Source organism: Lepus europaeus, chromosome 22 (assembly GCF_033115175.1).
Source record: "Lepus europaeus isolate LE1 chromosome 22, mLepTim1.pri, whole genome shotgun sequence".
NCBI classification, from domain to species: Eukaryota; Metazoa; Chordata; class Mammalia; order Lagomorpha; family Leporidae; genus Lepus; species Lepus europaeus.
The window spans coordinates 36,243,492-36,261,949 of record NC_084848.1 but is presented as its reverse complement, the minus strand read 5'-3'; the positions used below and the strand labels follow the sequence as shown (position 1 = coordinate 36,261,949).

The following is an 18,458-nucleotide window of genomic DNA, read 5'->3' as shown; positions in this document are numbered from 1 at the left end:
GTAACTGGTTTTCACAATAAACTGTGAGCCTGTAATGACCACTCCCTTGCTATTCTCATGGAAAATTTGGAGGCTCCCAAGTTGCGGGCAGGCAAGCACTTCTGACCTGGCTATGGATAATTTCTGGGGGGAAGCAAGCACTCTACACCCCAAATTCCCACTGGGATCACCCTGCCTGCCTATTAACCCATCTGACGCCTCACAGGGTCCAGGGTTGTGACGCAGTGGGTAAAGCTGCCACCTGCAATGCTGGCATCCCATACGGGTGCTGCTTCAAGTCCCAGCTGCTCCACTTCCGGTCCTGCTCCACTGCCTGGGAAAGCAGCAGAATGTGGCCCAAGTGCTTGGGCTCCTGCACCCACGTGGGAGACCCGGAAGAAGCTCCTGGCTCCTGGCTTCAGCCTGGCCAGCTGGGGAGTGAACCAGTGCGCCAGTGGATGGAAGACCTCTTTGTCTCTCTTTCTCTCTCTCCATGGCTCTAACTTTCAAACAACAAATAAATAAATATATAATTTTTAAAAATTCTGGTAGTAAAAAAATTTTTTTTTCAAAGCATGACTGAAGGCAATCAGGGGAGCTGTCAGAAACACTTTAAAAGTTACACTCATCGGGTTCTTGGGTTCCAGAAACTGCAAACCACTGCTTTGCAATTAAGTGAGAATTCGCAGAATGTTTAATTTGCATCCAGGACTGTCTCCTCTCTCCAGGCCTCTGGGAAGCTGAGCTCTTGCAGCAGCTCGGCTGCCCAAGGGGGGGGCGGCAGTATCCCAGTAACTCACTCCCAGGCGGTGTGTAGGTGGGAGGAGAGCCATTCGCGTTCAAAACCTTTTTGACTCTCCCCGCTCCCCGTAGCGCCTTAGCCCGCTCGAGTTTCAATGCGCGTTGTTGCCTGCCGAAGCGGAGTCCTATACACCGCCCGCCGCTCTTCTGACCATGGCTTCTCCGAGTTCCTTCACCTACTACTGCCCTCCATCTTCCAACCCTGCTTGGTCAGAGCCGCTGTACAGCCTGAGGCCGGAGCACGCGCGGGAGCGGTTGCAGGACGACTCGGTGGCAACAGTCACGTCCATAGAACAGGTGAGGTGGCAGGGCTGGGCGAGGCGGCCGCGCGGGGGCCTCTGGGAGCGGGAGTCCCGTCCGTCGGGCCGCCTGCGTGCGGAGCTCCCCGGGGAACTACGACTCCCACAGTGCACCGCGGCGCCTCCCCCCCTCCCCCGGTGGGGCGCTCCTGGCGCCGGGGCTCCGGAGTGGAGCGTTTGTGGGGCCGCGTTGGGGAGGGGTCGTGGTCCAGGAGGGCTTCGTGGAGAGGACGGTCCCCGGGTCTCCGGGGGCCTGGAGAGCGGAGGCGCTCTTGTCCGTGCCGGGGCCGGGGAAGCAGGCACTGCGGGTCAGCCAGCCCACTGCGCGCTGCCGGGCGGTCCTGCGGGGCGCGGCGCGCTTTCCCCGCCGGCTCGCGGGGCGGAGAGCAGGGCCAGGCCGCGGCCGAGCGGGGCCGCAGTGTCAGTCCGAGTGCGAGCTCCAGGGGCCGGGGTCGGGGCCCGCCGCGTGGGTGTGCGTGGTCGTCGTCCAGCCCTCTGAGCGGCCGCTGTGTGTGTGGGACGCGGAGCCGACGTTAACAACACAGAAATAAGGCGGACCCAGACCTCAGCACTGGCTGGGGAAGGCAGATGGGAAAGTGCCGTAATCAAAGTGTGAATGTCGCTGTCTTGTCCTCCTCCAAGGCCTAGGAGTGGGATCCGACCTGTCACTGGAAATGTCGGGGAGCTGAGCAGTGAACCGTGTGCTGTGCCTGTCTTGCCCAGTTGGCGTTGTTCCCGAGTTGTAGAACTCTTTACCCACCTGTCACTGGGAGTGGTCAGGGTGATTCTGTTTATCTCTGGCAAAGAAGCTGCTGGCCGCTTCCCAAAACAAGATCTCGTCCGTCAGTCTCCAGGCTTAACTTTGGAGGGACCTGCGGTGTCCACCATACATGAAATTGGAAGCCTCTGGGCAAAAGTAACTATATTGTAGAAGTATGCCACAAATATAATTATAGGTGTTATCCATTTATAACAAAAATCAGAGCTTGGATACATGGTTATACACACAGTAGCAAAGAAAAATATGTATATGTATATATACACAAATTGTATATATATAAAATTTGATAGAACATCCATCTGCTGGTCACTCTCCAAATGACCACAACAAAGCCAGGTTCCCTCCCCTCCCCCTGACTCTGGCTAGGAGCTGGAAACTCAGTCCGGGTCTCCCACTTGGGTGGCAGGAGCTCAATCACTTGAGCCATCATCTGTTGCCTCCCAGGGTGTCACTGGCCAGAAATTGGAATCTGGAGGCAGAACCAGGAATTGAACCTATGTACGCCATTGTGGGAGGCAGGCATCTCAGTTGCCAGGCTGAATGCCTGTTCCCAGAGAGTGTTTTAATTGGGGATTTATACTTTGTGGACTTTAGGGTAGCAAAGGAAACCCTTATCCTTTGAATCTGCCTCCCCAGTGTAGTCACCCACTGTGTGTCCTACAAGAAGCCTTTTGCAGAAGATCACAGAGAAATCCATCAAGGAGAACCCACAGGATCTTTGCAGATTCCTGAGTGGCGGATTGTTGCGGTGACTCAGGCCAAGCGTTTTTATCTGACTTTGGACATGGGGTTGTCTTTTCTTGTAGTAAACTGAATTGACTCAGCAGATCAGGGGTATAGGTATTGGAAGTTCTTCTTTGAATTTTGAAACTGGTACACAGACTGCCAAAGTTTGAAGCAAATCAAAAGCAGGAATATTACCAGGAGCTTTTCTGGTCTACTTCCTCTATATACTGCTTGCTTTCAGGGGAGTGTTGGAGCTTCTACCTGCTTAGCTCCTACTAGGAAAACATCAACGCTTATGTTCTGATTAGCTGGGCATAACGAGTGATGGGGATATAGTAGAGATACCACAGGTTCTTGTCTGAAAAATGGTAGACTATGGCCAGGGTTGGGAGTGGATACTAGGTTCTGATGTGGAACATTGATATTACAGAGAATCTTTCCAGTCGAAGCCCAAAAAGTAGGATAGATAGTAGAGTATCTTACATTTCTTTTCTGTGTTGTTATTCCAGCTCACACCAAAAATATATTTATTTGAAAGGCAGAGAGATGGGTCTGTGTGCCCTCTGCTGGCTCACTCCCCAAATCCCTGTAATAGCCAGGGCTGGGCCAGGCCAAAGCCCGGAGCCTGGAGCTTAACGTGGGTCTCAGGCAGGTGGCAGACGTCCAGCCATCCACTGCCTCCCAAGGTAACATTAGCAGGAAGCTGGAATTGGGAGCAGAGCCAGACTTAAACTCGGGCCCTTTGATATGAGATGTGGGTGTCCCAAGTGGTGTCTTAATTGCTACACAAAACACCCGCCCCCAACTCACATTTTAATTTTTTTTTTAAGATTTATTTATTTAAGTCAGAGATAGATCTACCATCCTCTAATTTACTCTCCAAGTGGTCACAACAGCCAGGGCTGGGCCAGGTTGAAGGCAGGAGCCTGGAACTCCACTTGGGTCTACCACGTGGGTGCCAGGGGCCCAAGCACTTGGGCCGTCTTCCACTGCCTTCCCAGGTGCATTAGCAGGGAGCTGGATGGGAAGCAGAGCAGCCGGGACTCAGAATGGTGCTCTCAGGGGATGCCGGTGTCACTGGTGGCAGCTTTACCTGCTGTGCCACATTTCATCATTCAGTCCTTGCGTAGTTCCCAGGGGAGACGATGGAGGCGTAGAGAAATACCAGGTTGGTAGGTTAGTGCTGGAACACTCGTTGGAAATAATAACCTTGCCAGGTGTTGTGTACGAGGATGCTGATGTTATTCTTTTGGTTTAGACTGAAACTTCTGTTTATGCCCAGGGTCTTGCTGACAACTCTTTTTTTTTTTTTTTTTTTTAAGATTTATTTATTTATTTGGAAGAATTACAGAAAGGGAGAGACAGAGACAGAGAGGTCTTCCATCCGCTGGTTCATTCCCTAAATAGCCACAACAGCCAGAGCTGTGCCGATCCAAAGCCAGAAGCCAGGAGCTTCTTCCAGGTCTTGGACGCAGGTGCAGGGGCCCAAGCAGTTGGGCCATCCTCTACTGCTTTCCCAGGTCACAGCAGAGAGCTGGATTGGAGATGGGACAGCCAGGCCTGGACCGGGATGCCGGCACTGCAGGCAGCTTTACCCGCTATGCCACAGCGCCGGCCCCAACAACTCACTTTTGTGTCGTTACCGATCAACACAAGTGCTTGTTACCTGTTTTTATCTGATTATCAGGAGACTTTTTTATTTGTTCAACAATACTTTGATGATAGGAGTTAAACCTAGAAACATTGGAAAGAACCGTTAAGTCCTGGGTCTTTCACTGACAATGTCAAAGACGTGTTAAGTCCTGGTCTTTCACTGACAATGTCAAAGACAGTGTTAAGTCCTGGTCTTTCATTGACAATGTCAAAGACAGTGTTAAGTCCTGGTCTTTCCTTGGTTCCACAAATGCGTGCGTACCTTCTTTGTGCCAGGCAGAGGTCAGTGAGCAAAGGAAGCCAGCTGGTGCCTTTGGGGACCTTTCGTTCCAGGTCAGGGAGGCGATCTGAAAAAAGAGAAGTATCACCATCTATCCCCAGCGTGCTAGAGAGCAGTGCTGTGGAGAAAAACAAAGCAGGAGGAGTGGGATTGGGTATGCCAGCAATGGGTGCGGGACGGGAGATTTCCTCTGCTGAACCTCTGATGAAGTGACGTTTGACCGGAGACCCGAAATAAATGAGGGAGCAAGCCATGCTTGGATTAACAGAAGAGCATTTGGGGCAGAGCAAGCAGCATGTACAAAGGGCCTGAAGCACGAGTGTGTCTGGTGAGTAGGGAGGTTAACAGGAGACTAGGAGGTGTGGTCAGGTTGTGGAGGGCCCTCCATAAGGACGTTGTAAGTACTTTAGAATGCCCCGAAAGAGCTGGGCAGCTTCAGTGGACCCCCCCCAGATTCCCTGGGCCCTCTTCCGCCCTGGTCTGTGGATGTGCCCCAGGGGGTGCACCTGCACTGATGGGCTCCCTCGCCTGCCTGGTGGCTGCTGGCTGTATTTGGCCATGGGAAATATTGTGAGGAGGTGAGAGAAGGAGAAGAATGAGGTTGGCTATCCTCTTCTCCCTGTGGGGGGCGGGGTTGTGTGTGGGTGGAGTTCCCCTAGGAGCAGGGTCACACCTTGCTCCCATCAGGCACCTTCTCCACAGAGCTCTGGTCTCCCCCTCCACTGCTCACCCCACTTTCAGGCCTGGGAGGGATCAGGGGCCCCTGGGTTAGCAGCCCCAGATGCGCATCTCCCTCGGGGTTTCCCACACTCGCCCCACACCTCTGTTCGGAGTGCCCTTTGGATCACACACTGGTACCATCTGTCTCCTGCCAAGACTCAGGCTGCTACATAGATCAGAGGGCCCTGAGCAGGGGCGTGGCATTAACAGCTCCTGTGCAGGCTGGGTGCAGGGAGACCAGGTAGGAGGCTGCTGTAGTAGCCTGGGTGGGAGGTGATCGTGGTGCCCATAATGAGGACGGCCAGCTTCTGGATAGTTTTTTTTTTTTTTTTTAAAGATTTATTTATTTACTTTGAAAGTCAGAGTTACACACACACACACACGGTGAGTTGGGGGGGGTTGTCTTCCATCTCTGGGTTCACTCCACAATTGGCCTCGACGGCCAGAGCTCTACCACTCTAAAGCCCCAGCCAGGAGCTTCTTCTAGGTCTCCCATTTGGCTGCAGGGGCCCCAAGACTTGGGCCATCCTCTACTGCTTTCCCAGGCCATAGCAGAGAGCTGGATCGGAAGTAGAGCAGCTGGATCTCAAACTGGTGCCCATATGGGATGCTGGCACTGGAGGCGGTGGCTTTACCCACTACGCCACAGCGCCAGCCCCCAGATAGTTTTTTTTTTTTTTTTTTTTTGACAGGCAGAGTGGACAGTGAGAGAGAGAGACAGAGAGAAAGGTCTTCCTTTTGCCGTTGGTTCACCCTCCAATGGCCGCCGCGGTAGCGCGCTGCGGCCGGCGCACCGCGCTGTTCCAATGGCAGGAGCCAGGTGCTTCTCCTGGTCTCCCATGGGGTGCAGGACCCAAGGACTTGGGCCATCCTCCACTGCACTCCCTAGCCACAGCAGAGAGCTGGCCTGGAAGAGGGGCAACCGGGACAGGATCGGTGCCCCGACCGGGACTAGAACCCGGTGTGCCTGCGCCGCAAGGCAGAGGATTAGCCTAGTGAGCCGCGGCGCCGGCCTTTTTTTTTTTTTTTTTAAATTAATTAACGTTGAAAGCTTGAGAGAGAGACAGACAGACACAGATCTCCTATTCACTGGTTCATTCCTCAGATGGCCTCAACAGCCAGGAGCTGGAACTCAATCCAGATGTCCCACATGGGTGGCAGGGACCCAACTACTTGAGCCAGTACCGCTGCCTCCCAGGGTGCCCACTAGCAGGAAGCCGGAGTGAGGAGCAGAGCTGGGACTCGAACCCTGGGCACTCCCGTATTGGCTGCCGGAGTCCCAAGCGGTGCCTTAACCACTGTGCCAAATGCCTGCCCCAGCTGGCGGGTAGTTTTTGACGGTCTCGAAGCTTATTGGCCACTGGCTGTGAGGCAGGGAGGGCCCCTCCTGACTGTAGAAAGCAGGGTCCGGTGGCAGCATACCTTCTGCTGCCGGAGCCACCACATCGCACGCACTCTGTGATTCAGGCCGGTAGGCTGATGGTGACAGTCTCAGAGGGAGTAGCCTCGCGAGAAACAGCGGTTTACAATGGGTTTTTCAGTCACCACCAATGGCTATGTCCCCCACATGGTCATCATTACTCTCAAAAGTTGTTGAGTTAACATGTCTGCCTTAAAGTGTAGCGATCTTGATGTGAAGAAAGCAAAAGCTTTACTTATCTTTTTGCTTTTTGAAGAGGTATTTCAGGTCTTTGATCAGCTCACAGGAATTGGCTGACTTCTCTTTCAAGTGCACCTGTGAAGACAGTCATCTCCAGGGGTTGTCAGTAATCTTCAGCAGAAAACTCAGGAGAGAGTGCGTGCACAGAGAGCGGGGCGGGCAAGAGAGAGCACTGCACAAGGGTTCTTTTTTTTTTTTTTTTAAGATTTATTTATTTATTTGAAAGTCAGAGTTACAGAGAGAGAGAGAGAGAGAGAGAGAGAGAGGTCTTCCATCCACTGGTTCACTCCCCAGATGGCCACAATGGCTGGAGCTATGCAAATCCAAAGCCAGGAGCAAGGAGCTTCTTCTGGGTCTCCCACATGGGTGCAGGGGCCCAAGGACTTGAGCCATCTTCTACTACCTTCCCAGGCTGCAGCAGAGAGCTGGATCAGAAGTGGAGCAGCCAGGACTCAAACTGGCGCACATATGGGATGCTGGCACTGCAGGCAGCGACTTTACCCACTACACCTGCATGAGTATTCTACTGCGTGAAAGAGGTAGCCAAGGGTCAAGTCGGGGCAGTTTCTTGGAGGACTTGGAACTGTATTGGACAATGAAGGGTAGAGTCGGAGAGCAGCCTTCCCAGTAGAAGGAGCTGCTAGGAGAGAATACCCAGGTGCCAAGTGACCTGTGGCAGTGGGGAAGACGCTTGCTGGGGTGGAGGTACAGTTGGAGGTGCAGAACCAGGGGACCATGCAAGGGGCTGGGGCACTGGGGTGTTGAGAGCCAGGCTGAGGGGCTGGCATCAAATGTTGGGCACAGGCCAGCCCACATCACCCAGGAGGGGCCAGCAGGATTCCCAGAGAGAGGGCTGGCTTGCCGCTGGTGACTCCTTTCTAGCTGTGGTCTCTGACAGCCTAGCAGGTGGAGGTGGAACAAGTCTTTCAGGATGACCACACTTCCTTGCTTTTTGTGCACTGGGTTATGTGGGGAGTGGCCTACCCATGTGAATTGATTTTATTTTATTGAAATTCAGCATATTCCATATTGCTCGACCATACGGCAACCCCAAATACTTCATTTTTCCTGTTAAAAAGCCCAAAAACTTTTTTTTGCCAAATTGGAAGTACGAGAGTACTTCAGAAAAGTTCATGGAAAAATGGAATTAAAAGAGAAGTTTATTTTGGTGCAAAAAAAGTTTGCAGGGGTGGATGTTGTAGCCAGTGGGTTGAGCTCCTACCTGGGATGCCCAAGTGGGTGTCGGGGGCCCCAGCACTGGAACCATCACTGCGGCTCACTTGGCTAATCCTCTACCTGCGGTGCTGGCACCCCTGGTTCTAGTCCCAGTTGGGGCGCCGGATTCTGTCCCGGTTGCTCCTCTTCCAGTCCAACTCTCTGCTGTGGCCCGGGAGTGCAGTGGAGGATGGCCCAAGTGCTTGGGCCCTGCATCCACATGGGAGACCAGGAGAAGCACCTGGCTCCTGGCTTCAGATTGGTGCAGCACGCCAGCCGCAGCGTGCCAGCCGTAGCGGCCATTTTGGGGGTGAACCAACGGAAAAGGAAAACCTTTCTCTCTCTCTCTCTCTCTCTCACTGTCTAACTCTGCCTGTCAAAAATTAAAAAAAAAAAAAAATCCATTAACAGGAAAGTGGGTCTGAGAAGCAGAGTAGCTGTTGTGGCCAGGGCTAGCTCACGACAAAGCCAGGAGCTCAGAACTCCATCTGGGTCTCCCATGTGGGTGGCAGGGACCCAAGATTCTGAACCATCATCTGCTGCCTCCTAGAATGTGCGTTAGCAGGAAGCTGGATTAGAAATGGGAACTTGGGGCTGGCACCTGCAGTGCCAGCATCCCATATGGGCACCGGTTCGAGTCCCGGCTATACCACTTCCGATCCAGCTCTCTCCTATGGCCTGGGAGAGCAGCAGAAGATGGCCCAAGTCCTTGGGCCTCTGCACCCATGTGGGGGACCTGGAAGAATCTCCTGGCTCCTGGCTTTGGATTGGGAGAGCTCTGGCCGTCAAGGCCAATTGGAGAATGAACCAGCAGATAGAAGACCCTCCCCCCTCTCTTTCTCTGCCTCTCCTCTGTGTAACTCTGACTTTCAACTAGATAAATAAATCTTAAAAAAAAAAAAGTAGAAGTGGGAACTTGAGCCAGGCACTTTGATATGGTATGCAGGTATCCCAAGTAGCATCTTAATCGCTTCACCAAAAGCCTCACCCTTAAAAAGATCTTTAAAAGGCTAATTTAAATGACAGTTTACACATGGAAGGGTGAGTTCCTATCCTTAGAAATAATTACTAATCTGTGTGTGTCATCTTATGCTGATACCACTGGATAAAACTGAACTCCGAGGTTGTTTTAGGCTACAATGTCAACCCAAATGGTACTTTGTATCCAAAACAGTTAACCCCCCCACATGAAGAGGAGTAGAACTGTAAGTATTTGGTTATGAAGTGACTTGTTCTTTCTGAGGGATAATTTTTTTTAAAGGAAGAATGTTGCCTTTTATTTACCATATTGATTCCTTTACTGCAGTTTCAGCCATAACCTGATTCTGAGCAGTAAACCTGCTTTCCTGGACGGTCGTCCTCTGGGAGAGGAGAGGAGAGGAGGAGAGAGGTGGGCAGAGGGAAGTGATACCCGGGATGTGAAGGGTGGCTGGGGCAGTGTTTGGCACAGTGGCTTAAGTCATTGTCAGCAGAGTGCCTGGTTCCAGTCCCAACCGCTCCGCTTTCGATCCAGCTTCCTGCCAGTGCCCATCTTGGCAGGCAGCAGATAATGGCTCAAGTACTTGGGTGTGCTACCCATGTGCTAGAAGAGCCCGATGGAGTTCCAGACTCCTGACCCAGTCCTAGCTGTTGTAGGCATTTGGGGAGTGAACCAGCGAATGGAAGATCTCTGTCTCTCGGTTTCTGTCTTTCAAATAAAGTAAAACAAGTAAATAAATTAGAAAATAATAGATAATTAAAAATAATAAAAATTTTTTTAAAGTTGGTGGATGCATAATGAGTTTGACTTTTGAAATTGAAAGCAAGGACCAAATCCATCAGTCTTTACCACTCACTGGTGAATGGAAAATACAGTACTGACTCCTTATTCAATTTCATTCTTTGCAGGTTCAGCCAACCACAGTCTGAAAATATTAAGTCAAAAACTTCAGAAGTAAGCACTTCATAAGTATTTTGTGCAGTGTTCTGAGTGGCGTGATGAGTCTCATGCTTTCCTGCCCTGTCCCTCCCAGGATGTGAATCATCTCTTTGTCCAGTGTATCCACTCTGTGTGTGCTACCCGCCCAGCAGTCATTTGGTACCGGGCAGCATGGCAGTGTTTACACTTAGGGTTCAGCACTATCTGCTTTGTCAGCTGCCCACTGGGAGTCTTGGGATGTTTCCCCAGTAGATAAAAGGAGACCCTTGTATTCTGTGTTTGTGTTGATTGGGTTTCTAGAAAACCCCATGAGATCTCTTGAAAGCAGAGAGCTGTTGAGAATGCAGGCAGATAGATTAAAGATTGATTGATTTTTTGATTGATTTGAAAGGCAGAGTTACAGAAAGGCAGAGAGAGAGAGAGAGGTCTTCCATCTGCTGGTTCACTTCCCAATTGGCTGCAACCGCCGGATCTGCACTGATCTGAAGCAAGGAGCTTCTTCTGGGTCTCCCACGCTGGTGCAGGGGCGCAAGGACTTGGGCCATCTTCTGCTGCTTTCCCAGGCCATAGTAGAGAGCTGGATTGGAAGTGGAGTAGCCAGGACTTGAACCAGTGCCAATATGGGTTGCTGGCACTGCAGGCAGTGGCTTTGCCTGCTATGCCACAGCACTGGCCCCTTGTGTCCCCTTTTTGCTGTATCCTAGGTTACCAGGTGTCTGGTGCCTGGAGAAAGGGAGAGAGGTACTGTCAAGACTTAACATTGGTTACCTTTTCCTCTTAGTAGGATTGGGAAGGCTGGCTTGGAACCTAACAGCTGTAGCGTTGTTTTGATGGGAAGGTGGATTAGGATCTAAACAACTGACTTTACCAGGCATCATTGAGATCAGGGCTTCTTTGTAGCTGGCGACCTGTGTAGGAGTGAGCACACAATTGAGCACCGTGGAATCCTTTTTCTCCCCACTAAGAACTTTGTAACTAACAAAAAATATAAACAGTGACATGATTAACAGCCATTTTCCTATGGCCTAGAATTAACAGTTGCCAACATCTTGTTTTTTTACTTCTGGCTATTTGTTTAGAGGAAAGAAAGGAATTAGGAAGCTAGCCAGAGTTTCCCTTAACCCCGCCTCCATTTCGGTCTGCCTGCCACCGCTGGAGAAGCTACCTTTGTCAGGAGGTGGGTGTGCCTCCTCTCAGCGTCCACTTTTAATCCATTTATGCCTCCATCAACAACTTTGTGTGTTTTTTTCTACAATGCACATAAGTTGTCACACTCTGTCATCTTGCCCTCTTTGGCACTGTATTTGATCTCTAATCAAAATGATCAATGTATAAATGCTGGTAAAGGTCATTTTCAGAAAAAAGGTAAAAATCATGACTCACACAGATAAAAATGAACATGTGTTAAAAATTTCATTCTACTGACATATGAGGGGCCCAGGCGGATGGTAGGGCCAGTTCAAAGGAAAAGTCAGCACAGGTTTGTGTGGAGCAAAGAAACTGCATTGCGAGTAGAGGCAGAAGTGGTTTCCCACTGTGGGAGGGGAAGTCAGTGGATTCAGAGCTCAGTGGGACAAGACAGAGTTAGCATACTGCAGGCAAGTTCAGACTTGCCCTCTGGAGGTCCAGTCACTGGGCCTCCTGGAATAAACTGGCAATAGGTTAACTAGGGAAAAGGCAAGCACATTTCCCAACGTGCCATCCAGAGGACCAGACTGTGAGGCCTCAGTACCCCTTTCCCTGCAGTGGAGTAGGGTGGGCAGATTTGGAGGGGTAGGAAATGATTTTTAGTGGGACTGAACTGGGCCCAAAGGACGGACACGGATGATTGTTCTCGGGGCGAGTGGGACTGAGGACAGACAATAGCTTGTGACAGCGTTCGCGTGGGTGTGGTGCCGTTTCTCAATATTCCTTCTTTGGACGTGAGTTTGATCTCTGGTTAGTAAAACTGCAAGCAGAGCGGAAGGCAATGGTGTTCCCTTTTGGCAGAAGTGCCTCTTAGGTAGATAAGAGAATTTCAGAGAAAAGCCTGCTCCAGCCTCTGCTGATTCCCAAGAGCCTTTCATTTAAAACACCGACATACCAGGGTGTCCTGTTTTGGGGTGACACTCCCCGGAATCCTTCAGTATCTGTCAGTAACCTACAGTGCACAACAAGGTGCAGAATTGTTTTAGACAAGAAATGGGGCCAGGATCAGACAGATGGAAGGGTGTGCTATGGGTGGTGCTGTTTTTTTTTATGTTTCTTTATGCTTTTGGCATGCCTAGTACATAGCAGGTGGACAGGACAATGTACGTGTCACACAGTGTAGTGCATTTTATCCCGTCTCTCCCTGGTGATGGGCATGTGGGTTGTGTGTTTTTTTTTTTTTTTTTTTTTTTTTAAACAGGCAGAGTGGATAGTGAGAGAGAGACAGAGAGAAAGGGCTTCCTTTTGCCGTTGGTTCACCCTCCAATGGCCGCTGCGGCCAGCGCATCTCGCTGATCCGAAGCCAGGAGCCAGGCGCTTCTCCTGGTCTCCCATGCGGGTGCAGGGCCCAAGCACTTGGGCCATCCTCCACTGCCTTCCCGGGCCATAGCAGAGAGCTGGCCTGGAAGAGGGGCAACCGGGATAGAATCCGGCGCCCCAACCGGGACTAGAACCCGCTGTGCCGGCGCCGCAAGGCGGAGGATTAGCCTGTTAAGCCACGGCGCCGGGCCTGTGGTTGTTTTTAACTAGTAGTTACAATACCGTGAAGGTGGACAAAAAAATAGCTCTTCCTTCTACCCTTCGCCCTGCCCCCCTTTTTAAAAGATTTTATTTATTTATTTGAGAGGTAGAGTTATAGATAGTGAGAGGGAGAGACAGAAAGGTCTTCCATCTGCTGGTTTACTCCCCAAATGGCTGCAATGACCAGAGCTGTGCTGATCCGAAGCCAGGAGCCAGGTGCCCCCTCCTGGTCTCCCACGTGGGTATAGGGTCCCAAGGACTTGGGCCATCTTCTGCTTTCCCAGGCCATAGCAGAGAGCTGGATCAGAAGAGGAGCAGCAGGGACTAGAACCGGCACCCATATGGGATGCTGGCACTGCAGGTGAAGGATTAACCTACTGCGCCATGGCACCGGCCCCCTTTGTCCCTTCTGCGATCTTGCCTGGGGCCCTTGGGACAAAAGGCGGTTTCACAAGAGAGAAGCCTACAGTTTTATTTAATGTAACTTTTCTGTGAGATGGGAGCCTTCACACAGAAGAAGGGGCTGGCAGTGGCGTTGAGACATGAGGCCAAGTCTGCCTGGCTGAATTGGAGCTGGGGAGCTGTGGCGAAGCGTGACGGGGCCTTCCCAGGGCCTGCTGGCCACATTCCACCCTGTGTCCCTTCCTCACCGAAGGGCCAGGTGCTCCTTTTCTGCGGACACAGAACAGGCACCTCTCCTGTGAGGGTTTTGGGACGGGCTTCAGGGGAAGGTCAGAAGGTCCCTCCTATACCCATTTCTCAGATTCCTTCCACTGAAGGGGCCTGTTTGGGGTTGGTGTGTGCGGATCCCCATCAGCTGCAGTGAGCGTCTTTGTACACCCCTCCTTGCGCACATGCGCACGAGCTTCTCCACGCGTATCCTGCGAGGTAGCATTGCCAGCCTGCAGGGTCCCTGCCCCTGCATTGTCCTTTAGAGTGGCTGCAGCAGCTGAAACGCCAAGCTGCAGCATATTCGAGTCGTTCTACCACGCTCTCTCCAAGATTTAATTTTCTCAGAAGTCTGAATTTGAGGAAAACATTTAGCTTTTACATCTGTTTCAGATAGCTTCTCCTAGGCTCCTGTTTGCCTTTAGCCTTGCTCACCTCTATGTTCTGATCTTTTCCCTTATGGTTTTGGCTTTTTCAAGAAAACTTTCCTATCCTAAAGATATTCTCCTATCTTTTTTTTTTTTTTTTTTTTTGAAAGGCAGAGCTACAGAGACAGGTCTTCCATCCACTGATTCACTCCCCAAATGACTGCAATGGCTGGAGCTGGGCCACTCTGAAGCCAGGTGGTTCTTCCGGGTCTCTCACATGGCTGACAAACACTTGGGTCGTCCTCCACTGCTTTTCCCAGGCACATTAGCAGGGAGCCGGATAGGAAGTGCAGCAGCTGGGTCTTGAACAGGAGCCCATATGAGATGCCAGTGTCACGGATAGCAGGTTTGTACCCACTGTGCCACAACACCGCCCTGATATAGATTTTATATTTACCAAGTTTGCATATATGCATAAGCCTTAGAAGCTTTCATGAGAAGTGCTTCTAGAAGATTCCTGAAACATAATAATGAGAAGCACCTGGCTTTTGAGTGAGGTGGGGTTAACATAAATTGTGGCTATATAGGCCATTTGGGAAACTCAGTATTCATTTTGGCTTATGATACAAACTTAGTTTCCTTTGAACAATAATTTTTAAGTATTTACTTTTATTTATTTGAAAGAGAGGAGACCATCTGTGGGTTCACAGCCCAAATGCCTGCAACAGCCAGGCCAAGCCAGGAGCCAAGAACTCCAGCCAGGTCTCCCATGTGGGTGGCAGGGACCCAAATACTTGATCTTTTACCTGCTTCGTCCCAGAGTGCACACCAGCAGTAAGCTGGAATGAGACACAGGGCCGGGACTCAAAACCAGGCGCTCTGAAATGGGATGCATGTGTGTTAACCACTGCGCACAACACCTGCCCCTAACCTTAGTTTTCTTTATTGCTTCTAGAAGCACCTGATGTTAGACAGTTGTTTTTAAAAAGGAACCTGGCAGTAAGGGCAGTGCTTTTCAAATCTGGCCACACACCTGGAGGGCTTTAAAAAAATACACCCCCAGGCTCCTGCTTTAACTGGCCTGGGGTGGGTAGGTTGGGTGTGTAGGTAGGCAGGCAGGCAGGCAGGCAGGCAGGCAGGCAGGGAGGCAGGGAGGCAGGGGCTGGGAGTGCTAAAGCTTCCCAGGTGAGTTTGTTTTGCAGCCAAGGTTAAGAGCTCCCGGGAACCTTCACTCCGGGTTTCAGCTGTAGCAGAGAGGATCATGGGCTGGGTAAGGAGAATGGGTTGGCTCCCGTTGAATCTTGGAATTGTAAGGGAGAGAGGCACATGGCTTAACAAGAGAAAAACAGGTTTGTCGACATGTGCTTGCCCACTTCACGTACAGGAGAGATAGCCTGAGGACTGAGTGGATCCCAGAGAGGTGGCTTGGTGTTCAGGCCTGACCACCACCTTCCCCCCCCCCCCCCGGAAGCCAGAAGCAGGTTGGAGAGGCCAGTCTTGGGGAGGTGGCCTGCAGGAGCCCACTGAGCAAGCGTGCAGTGTGTCACACAGACCTACCTCCTGCCTTCTCCACCGTCTCAGTGGTTTTAAGCTCTCTTTCTCTTCCCTGTGCAGAAAAAGACAAATGGGGACTTCCTTTCTAGATGTAATGTCCCCGACAAGAGGGCAGTTTCCACTCTGTTTCCGCAGAGACTCCAGTGTCTGGTGTTGCTTGGAATAATCAGCTCAGAATCCTTATGCCAAAGAGGCTTATTTTGGGGTGGCGTACCCTGGTGTCCTACAGTCCTATTTTTGGGGTGGCGTGTGCTGATCTCCCCCACACACCCAAAATGTTAGGCGATTTGTTCAGAGGAGTGTGTTGTCTGTTAAAACATTGAAAAAATGGTTGTTACCGTCGTTTACCCTGTGCTGGTCGAGGTGAAGGACAGGGTGGCGAGCAGTTGGGAATGGAGAAAGCTCTCTGCCGAGCTGCAGTTCAGTGGCTGTTCCCACTACCGGAGCCTTCCTTGATCTGTCAGATGGTAGCAGGCATGGGAATCCTCGGGGGGGGGGGGGGTGCTTTCTGAAAGACGTTGGGGGCGCCCGCCCCGGTGGTTTGTGTGTCTTTGTGTCTAAGCCCGAGCTCACCAGAGAATTCTAACAAGCATGGCTTGGTTTCTGGGGAACCTGCTTCCCGGCTACTGGTTTTCCAGCTGTGGTCGTGGGGGAGGAGTCTTCGCCTGCCTGCTCTTTAACAAGCTGTCTGTTTAAGGGCCATGGGTGAGCATGGAGCAGGCTTCTCCAGGAATCTTTGGCTCTTGTGTTTTGCAATGTATTCTAGACTCTAGAACACAGAAAAGATGAGGAAGTGCTAACCAAGAAACATTCCTTAAGCTCTCATGTGATAATAGTGTATTTGGGTTTTTGTTTTTTTTCCTAGTAGCTTTCAAACACAGCGAAATTGAATGACTTTTGTCATACCATTACACTCACCTTCTGGATTTTGTTTGACATTTTGTATACTTAAATCACACATTGGTTTATCTATTCATCTATTTTTTTTCACGAATATTCAAAATGCAGCTATCAATACACTTCTGCCTACATACTTCGATAGGCATGTCAACTAGAGTTCTTTGATTTTTTTTCAGGTTTAAAATTTGCACACAATAAAGTCTGTGTATCATAAGCAGGTGTTAACATTCACTGAGTTTTGGCAAGCGCACATACCTGCATAACCAAACCTCTACTGAGATACAGGACAATGTGGGTGGGTGTTTGGTACGGCAGTTGAGATGCCACTTGGGATGCCTGTGTACCACATCAGAGGGCCTGGTTAGAGTCCTCGCTCCACTTCCCAGGCTAGCTTCCTGCTAATGTGTGGCCTGGGAGGCAGGGCACAGTGGCTCGTCTGTGCCACTCCGGTGGGAACCTGGATTGAGTTCCTGCCTCTTGGCTTCAGCCTGGCTCAGCCCTGTCTATTGGACTTTTAGGGAGTGAACCCATGGGTGGGAGATCTGCCTCTCTCTCCTTTTCAAAGGAAGAGGGAAGGTGGGAGAGGAAGAAGTTTCTTCATGTTTCTTTCCAATCAGTCCCCATGCCTCTCCCCTTCCCCAAAGCAACCAATGTCTGATATTTTAACTTTTTTCAGATTTATTTTTATTTATTTGAAAGGCAGAGTTACAGAGAAGGAGAAAGAAATCAATTGATCTTTAATCCACTGGCTCATTCCCCAAATGGCCACCAATGGCTGGGGCTGGGCCAGGCCAAAGCCAGGAGCCAGAAGCTCCCTCCGGGTCTCCCACGCGGGTGCACATGAATTAAGAACTGTTAAGTTCTTAATTTCCTCCAACTTGTTATTAGAAAAAGATTTAAATTTACAGGAAAATTGACAGTATCTGTCTACCCTCCACCTAATCTACCCCAAATCAACTGTTAAAGGATACATTTCATTTGTGTTATCATTTTTATTTGAAAGGCAGGAAGATTGAGACAGACCTTCTATCAGCTGGTTAGCTCCTCAAATGCTCACAACAGCTGGGCCCAGGAGCCCCATACCTAATGCAGGTGGTCTCCCAAGTGGGTGGTAGTCACTCAGACACTTGGGCCATCACCTGCTGCCTCCCAGGATTTGTATTAGCAGGAAGCTGGAGTCAGAAGCAGGGCTGGGCCTCGGATTTAGAATGCAGGCTTCCTAACCAGTGTCTGTGCTGTGCCAAACACCCACTCTAGTGACACCTTGTAAAAGAGAATAACATCTTGACTCCTATGATATAAGATGAGCAGTGGCAAAGATTTTATTTAAATCATTAACTAATGAAGAGACCAGCAATATCCTACACTGAGTTCAAGAAAAGAACTCTAGAGTCTGTGTTAGTGGTGCAGTGGGTTAAGCTGCCACTTCAAACACCGGCATCCCATATGGGAGCTCTGGTTCAAGTCCTGGCTGCCCCGCTTCTAATCCAGCTCTCTGCTAATGTGCCTGGGAAGCAGCAAAAGATGATCCAAGGGCCGGCGCCATGGCTCACTAGGCTAATCCTGTGCCTGCGGCGCCGGCACCCTGGGTTCTATTCCCAGTTGGGGCTCCAGATTCTGTCCCGGTTGCTCCTCTTCCAGTCCAGCTCTCTGCTGTGGCCCAGGAGTGCAGTGTAGGATGGCCCAGGTGCTTGGGCCCTGCACCCACTTGGGAGACCAGGGGGAAGCACCTGGCTCCTGGCTTCGGATCGGTGCAGCACGCCGGCCGTAGCAGCCACTTAGGGGGTGAACCAAGGGAAAAAGGAAGACCTTTCTCTCTCTCTAACTAACTCTGACTGTCAAAAAACAAACAAACAAAAACAACAACAAAAAAACCAGAAGATGATCCAAGTACTTAGGTCCCTGCCACCCGTAAGGGAGACTGGAATGAGTTCTGGACTCCTGGTTTTGGCCTGTTGTGTCCATTTGGAGAGTGTTAACCAGCAAATGGAAGATCTCCCCCCTCCCCTGTTGCTCTACCTTTCAAATAAATGTTTTTTAAAAAAAAACAACTCAGATTCAAATACTTAGATAAGTAATGATGAGGTGAATTTATAAATGGATGCAAAACTGGCCATTTTTCTAAAGGATGATAATTAAGTGTATTTCACCAGGTAGCAGGTGCATTTCTGTGGACAGAAAGGATCTGTGTCACTGTCAGTTGTTTTTTGTTTTTGTTTTTGACAG

At 50.6% G+C, this 18,458-nt stretch overlaps 1 protein-coding gene across 1 annotated transcript in view; it reads left to right on the top strand.

Moving 5' to 3' along the window:
• The first annotated feature begins 818 nt into the window (after window positions 1–818).
• Window positions 819–18,458, top strand: part of FNTB (farnesyltransferase, CAAX box, beta) — a 92,368-nt gene continuing 74,728 nt past the window's right edge. Inside the window, exon 1 of the mRNA XM_062181381.1 lies at window positions 819–1,077. Coding sequence (XP_062037365.1) covers window positions 934–1,077 — 144 coding nt within the window. The 5' untranslated portion in view covers window positions 819–933. The remainder of the gene's footprint in view (window positions 1,078–18,458) is intronic.